Consider the following 7,299-nt stretch of genomic DNA (forward strand, 5'->3'; position numbering starts at 1 on the left):
CCCATATGTATTTTGAAAAAATACATTTTTCATAATGGATTCCTGGAAGTATTCATAAAATGTTTACAGTAGTTACCTCTGCAAAGTAGGACTAAGGTGAGGACAGGTGCAATTTTTTCTCTTATACTCTTCTATACGCACTATTTGAAATTTATACATACATGTTACTATAACAATAAAAAATAAAAGTATAGACTCGAGTTAGTTAAAAAATAAAAAGTGAGAGACAGATTCAAAGTTCAAGGATTTTAATTTAAATATGAAAAAATGAAATTCCATTGAGAGTATAAGTCAGGGATTGGCAAACTATATCCCATGGGCCAAATCTGGCCCACCATCTGTTTTTTATGAATAAAGTTTTATTGGAACACAGTCATACCCATTAGTTTACATACTATGGCTGCTTTCATGATACAGCAGTCGAGTTGAATAGTTGCTATAGACACCCCACGGCCCACAAAGCCTAAATTATTTACTTTCTTGCCCTTTACAGAAAAAGTCTGCCAACCTCTGGTATAAACGGTTATATCCCTGGGGAGTGGCACCACTGGGGTTTGAAACCTCGATTTCCGTTCCTTAGTCCTGAGCATTTCTGCAACTTCCAAATTCCACACTAGACTCTACATTCCTCATGTCATATGTTAAATGTCTTCATACCCCTAGCAACTAGCACGGTGCTTGGCACATAGAAGGTGTTAAATAAATGTTTGCTAAGTGCAAGCCTTCAACCAAAGTGGCAGAAATATGGCGACTTCCTGCTTCTTTCTATGTTTTCCGACACTCCAAGACCATATTTATTTTCATAACCATACGACCATATTTATTTTCATAACCAGAAACAAAGAAATAGTCCAAAAGGAGACTAGAGGGGAGGTCTTAAATGAAGGGAGCTGGGTAGGACAGAACCAAATGGCACTCTCAAAAGCAATGCTGACCCTGCAAGCCCAGGTTCTAGAAGCGAACCGAGACATTCCCAAGTCCAAAGAGAGTTTGCAAAACAAGGGTGGACCTGGCTGAGCCAGGAGTGACCTGCTGACCTCTGCGGGTGGCACGCTGTGAGGAAAGCCCATAAAGAATTGCGAGGGTTATGTCAAGAGGCAGGGAAATGTTCTAGAAAGCCAAGTCGTACTTACTGTGCCATGCTGATTGTCAGAGGTATAACTGCCAAACACAGGCCAATCAGCAACACCAACAGGAAGAAGAAATTAGAATTGGATGCCCTGAACTGCCTCGGGGAAGGTCTGCAGGTGTGAATAAGACTCATCTAAAAGGAGGGAAGGAAAAAGAAAAACGAAATGAAGAGCACGGCTTCCATGAAGACAATAAATGAGCACATTCGCCCATCACGGTGGGGATGTAAATCGGTCTAACCTTTCTTTCTAGACAGTAGTCGACAATATAGATCAAAACGAAACGTGTTTAATCCAGACCTCAACATCTGGAAACTCATCTTGATGAGAAAATAGGAAAAATGGGCCGAAAGACACATACGGAGATGTTCACTGCTACAGTTGGTGGTCACAGGGAATAAACTGGAAGCAACTGAAATAACTAACAACGGGGTCCTTAAGGGTTTGAATGAGTCCCCGAAGTGGACTTCCACAGAGGCCTCGGAATGGACGAGAAGGCGAGCTTTACATCCTATGCGGCGCTGTGGATGAAAAGCGTAGATTCCAGCTCTCTGTCTTTATGACCTTACTGAAGTCTTTTAAAAAGTACTCTTTATAGGGGGTTAAATATGCGTTAATGGATCCATAATAATATACAAATTAAGAGACAGTTGCCTTAAATTTTTTATAAGCATATTTATTTTTCCTAGATACTAAAAATAAATATTTCCACGAAGGGAAAGAAGACTTGAAAGAAGACTTGAAGAATATCAAGGGCGGAGGGGGAAAGAGAGGTATAGTAACAGGCATGAAATTTCTCATTAATATTTTTAAAAGCTACGTTACTGAGAGGAGGCATCAAGCCCTTCTGACTTCAGCAGTAGCCAGGACATGTGAGCAGAGGGCACTGAGTACCAGGGACCCCTGGTGTCCTGTTTTGGGGCAGCCGGCCGGTCAGGCCTGGAGTGAGCGTCAGAACTCAGCCCAGCACCCACGACCCATTCCATTACCCACACGTTGTCTTTACTGTGCTACACACTGGGAAGCCACTGGCCAACCACTATTTTCTAGAATAGTGGGAAAAGGTTCCTTTGAGCTTTCTCACATCCATCTCTGCTTTGGGGACTTCAGCCAAATGAAAGCGTCGGAAAATTCATCAAAGGCCAGAACATCCAGGTAGAAAGTTTGACCCAATTCGAGGCCTTGCTTAACCAGGTTAAATAGCTCTGGAGTGAGATAAACACAGTTTCAGATCCCAGGAGTCGCTTATAAGCTGTGTGACCTTGGATCAGTTACTTAACCTCTCTGAACTTCGGCTTCTTAAGTGTTCAGTGGAGTAGGGGTACATGGTATTATCATCATCTGTATTATTACTGTCATTATTATTAATACTATTATTCTTTAATATTTCCATTTCTGAATCCTCAGGGCTTGGCATAATAGGTAATCACAAAACTTTGGGCTTGTTCACAGAGGGTACCTCTGGAAGAAGGGATAGAAGTTACTGTACACATATCTGTATTGCTTAAACATTTAACATTGAGCATATATTGCCTTTATCATAAAGAAAAAAGAAGTTCTATTAATAAGCCTAGATAGGTTAGCGATCTACAGGACCACTTCACCCATTAAGTACTCAGTTCGGGCACAAGGCATAGGGCCTGTGAGCTGTCCAAGGACCTACGCAAATAACTGAGACCTGAAAATAAATGCACTGGCCCCAAAATGCAAACAGAAAATTACAAAACTTCAATTAATAAATGCTTCATGAAACATCATCAAAATGTACCGCCGTTAACTGATCAACCGCAACTCAGCTCTCACAGAGTTACCTATAAACATGAGAGTTAAATCACGTGAGCAAAATGATCCTTAACAAAACTCTCGAAATTACGAAAAGGTCAAAATCCAGTCGAAGTCTTTTTTCCAGAATAAAAACACGTGTCCAATAAGGGATGTCGTTTCGATACATCTGACAGGATGTGGTGGAAACTTCAAACATATATAGCCCTTGCAAGGTCAAAGATGGTGCAGGGTGTCAGCCCCCCATGCATACCTCTCCTTACCTCTTTCACATAGAAGATGATAATGAACTTCAAGGTTGCAATGGCAGGGAGAAGGGGGGAGAAAAAGGCTCCGATCCAGCAAATGGTTTGCCCGTAAACGATCCCCAGAACATTATCAGGAGCTGCCCCCAGCACTGCATCAGCTTCCAAGAGGAACAATACGTCACCAGGAGCCTGGAAAAGAGATGGGACATTTCTTCACTTGAACTATCAGTGTTAGCCAAGGCCACAGAACCACGTCCACAAGGCGGGGCAGATTCCACACAGACCTCTCGTGAAAACTGGTTACTCACAAGTCTAGAAGATGCAAACTATAGTGAATTCTGAGATCATTAAGGCCAGGGTCCAAGTCTCAGTTCTATAACTTGCCAGCCAAAGAAATTAAGACGAGGCTCATTTTTCTCATCTGGAATGTAGGAAGAACTGTAACACGACCTACTTCACGGGCTTGTGGTGACAAAAAATGACATGGGCAGTCTCTGTGCTCTGGCTCGCCACTCAGCCCTCAAAATCATGTGTATCCACAGAGAAAATGGCTTACAAGGACCCTACCACATAACACGCTGGAATCCTAGAAGCTTCTTACAGACATCCTAGGCCTGAGATAAATCCACACCATTGTTCACTGTGGCTTTGCCCCATATTAGCAAAAATATTTTGTCAATCCAGCCTCTGCTGATGGGCACATAAAAACAATACGGGCTGGATTGACAAACTTTAAGCCATGGATACTGTGGAATATTATATGGTCCTTAAAATGAATGAGGAAAATCCACGTGTCCTGACATGGAAAATTCATATTTTGTTTCTACAGGGGAGAAAAAGCAAACTGTGGACCAATGTGGATGTACCATGATCCCATCTTGGTGAGGGCAGAAAATGAACACTTCTAACAAGACTGCGTGTTTACTTACATATGTATCTATGCATATGTGTGTGTGTTTTTTTTTTTTAAAGGTCTGCTGGGTCTTCCCCAAAGAGTTTACAACAGCCACCTCTGAGCAGTGGGGTGGGACCGGGGAGTTAGGGGTATGATAACAAACGAGAACTCTCACTATTCTCCAGACTTCTGTCTTTATTTAAATTTTCAATATTTTAAAATTTTCAATAAGCACATATTCAGGTCATATTTGCGTCATTTTTAAAAAGAACAGTTTCTATTTTAATGTTTATTTTTAAGGGCTTACTGGACTTCTGACACGCCTGGAGAATTTGTACATCTGAATAAAAACGCGATTAAGTGGACAGTATTTCACTTAAGGCTCGAGGAGATTCTGAGAATAATTTAGAAAACGACAGCGTAGTAACGATAACTGTAGCGGTGACGGTGAATGTTTTGCTGAATTCCGAGGCCTGAACTGTTCTTAGTATTTTTATCTGCATCTTTTCATTTAATCTTCAAACGGTGCTATCAGGTGGGTACCGCTACTCTCCCCATTTCATAGGTGGGAAAAGAGGCACAGTGCTTAAATCATTTGCCCAAGGTCACGTCACTAGCAGGTGGCAGTGCTGGGGCTTGAACCCACGGCAGGAAATACAGCATCCACTGTGGCCTGGAGGGGCTCCACAGACAGGGCCCAGGGCTGTGCTAATGGCAGGAAACCATCCCTACCAAAACCACATGGAAAACGCCTCTTCACCCCACCTTCAATGGGGCACCACTGGGGTCGATGGCCCGGAGCTGTCTGAAAGTCACCGGGTGGTATCAGTAGTTTCCAGGGACTATGGAATCATCTAGTACTTTATGGACAGCAGCTGCGAGCAGCAGTGGGGGCAGGAGCAGGGGTGGGGGGAGATTGAGAGTGAGGGAGCCCTCATAACTTACTTTCTAGGAAAATCCACAAAAAGCGTCACAGCCAAGATGATGATGAGATCGAAGATCATCAGCTTGTACATTTCCTGCCCAACCTGGGTCTCCCAGCACTGCAAAGACGGGAAGAGACAATGAGACCTGACTCCGGGCAGACAAAGCCAGGTTCTCAGACTCCTCCCAACGTTCTTTCGGCCCCCAGATCCCACCGTCTCTGGACTTGACCCAGTCGGCAGGACACTCCCATCCCCACAGTCTCACCGGGTAGAGTTTCTGGTTGTAGCCACAGAGCTCACAGGAGTAGTTATCACAGGATGTAATCTTGGAGCCCAGGGTGAACACCAGCACACAGATGGTGGCCAGCCGCATGAAGACACACCTGCAGGAAGAGAGGGAGGAGGAGGGGAAGAGGAGGCCCTGGCACAGGCCGGGCCCTGGGAACTGGGGCCAGGCAGCAGAGATGATGCCTTTCTTAAAAGCAAACCCACAAGGTTCCTGTCTGGGATGATGAGCAAGTTTTGGAAACAGACAGGGGTGATGGTGTCTCGACGTGAGGAATGTACTTAATGTCACTGAGTTGTACACTTAAAAATGGTAAATTTTATGCTAATAGATCGCCACGGGGGAGAAAAAGATGAAAAAGCTGGGAATTCCTGAATCTATGATGATATACACTAAAGAACACGACACATCTCTGAAAAAGAACAAACTGAATCACATACGTATCAACTTTGAGAGCTGTCTGACATACTGAGAAGTGTAAAAAGTACACTGCAGAGTTCTGCACGGATACGATCCTATTTTTAAAAGAAAACATGTAAGCGTTGATGCGAACGAGAGGCACCATCCAGATGAGGGCTGCCTGGGGCGGAAGGAACCAAGAGAGGAGGGCTACGTTTTTCTTAAAGATGCTTCTCTCTTCTTTGGTTTGCAATAAAGAATAAAACAGAAACATTAAAAAAGGGGGCGGAAGGGGAAAAGCAAGTGCACACCATCTATCTGCTCACGCTCCTCATTCCTCAGCATCCTCCTGGTACCGCCTCCTGAGAACCCAGCACCACCAAAGCGGCTTCCATAACCACAGGCAGAAGCAGAATCTCATAAAAAGTCTGAATCTACACAGTGGTTTGCCGTGACTACGGACACAGAAAACAAAGCTCGCCGTGAAGAGACAGGGAACTCAATCCAGACTCGCAGATATTCTACAGGATAAGAGCCCCTTTGCTCCCACAATGGACAACACAGCGGGAAGGGAGAATCCTTAAAAGAATAAAAGGGGCCTTAAGAGACACAAGCACCAAACACAGCTCATGGCCTCTGCTGGCCTCCTGGTTTGAAGAAACCGATCGTACAAACCCATCTGCAATTCCATCAGGGAACTGACTTAATTTTTTTAGGAGTCATGACGATTATGTTAAAAAATAAAGTCCTTGTCACTTACGGATGCGCTAAAGTGTTTACAGCTGAAACGACATGTCGCCTGAGATCTGCTTAAAACAATCCAGCAAAACTGGGGGGAGAGCAGATGGAACGAGATGAGCAAAATGTGGCTAAGGGCGGAAACTAAGGGATGGCACACACGAGGTTCGTGACATCATTCGTTCTGTTTGAAACTTTCTAAAATAAAGAGTTTTTTTTTGTTTTTGTTTTTTTTTAAAAAAAACAGGCAAATGCAATCCAAGGCATTTGAGAAACAGAAAGAAAATGCTCCAGTTTCACAGGGTCGCCAACTGGTCCCCTTCAACTCATCTGTGTTTACTCCCTACACCCTACTCTATAGCTGTCATTTTAAAAATTAAACTGAATATTTATTTAAAATGAGAAGTGATATTACAACAGTTTACTAAAAGTCAACTGCAGCATAGACTGTGGGTGACCTGGCCACATTTTCTCCACCCAGGGCCCATGCAGGGAAGCAGTGGAGTGGCACTGTGGGCGAGTCAGCACCTGGGAGCCAGCCGCCCTTAGGTGGTAGAGGCTGAATATCTGGTTTGGTGGGAAAACGCTAAGATACTTCCCACACAGACACCCAGAGTTACCCAGTTAGGACTGAGCCCCCGTTGCCAACAGCAGCAACTTGCCCAATAACGCAACCTTCTCTCTCTTACTACCTCACTCCCCTGGTCATTTCTAAGGTCTTCGGAGCAACACCTCCTCCGAGGGCCCCGCCCTACACCCTCAGCTGTTAATGTACTGATACGTGAACCGAAAATATAATACTAATGAGCAGACTCTTAAATCAAAGAAATTTCACTGCACATGCAAACTGTCATTCATTCCTGGGGGCTGTCTGAACGTTGAAGGCGATTCTTGG

The 7,299-nt window shown here is 44.0% G+C and overlaps 1 protein-coding gene across 1 annotated transcript in view; it reads right to left on the reverse strand.

The window, feature by feature from the left end:
* TMC7 (transmembrane channel like 7) overlaps nucleotides 1-7,299 on the reverse strand; it is a 31,342-nt gene that overhangs the window by 5,841 nt on the left and 18,202 nt on the right. The window contains 5 exon segments of the mRNA XM_006927005.3: nucleotides 1,134-1,264; nucleotides 3,176-3,297; nucleotides 3,300-3,349; nucleotides 5,001-5,098; nucleotides 5,247-5,364. Coding sequence (XP_006927067.1) covers nucleotides 1,134-1,264; nucleotides 3,176-3,297; nucleotides 3,300-3,349; nucleotides 5,001-5,098; nucleotides 5,247-5,364 — 519 coding nt within the window.

The sequence above is a fragment of the Pteropus alecto genome, unplaced genomic scaffold (assembly GCF_000325575.1).
Source record: "Pteropus alecto unplaced genomic scaffold, ASM32557v1 scaffold34, whole genome shotgun sequence".
Lineage (NCBI taxonomy): Eukaryota > Metazoa > Chordata > Mammalia > Chiroptera > Pteropodidae > Pteropus > Pteropus alecto.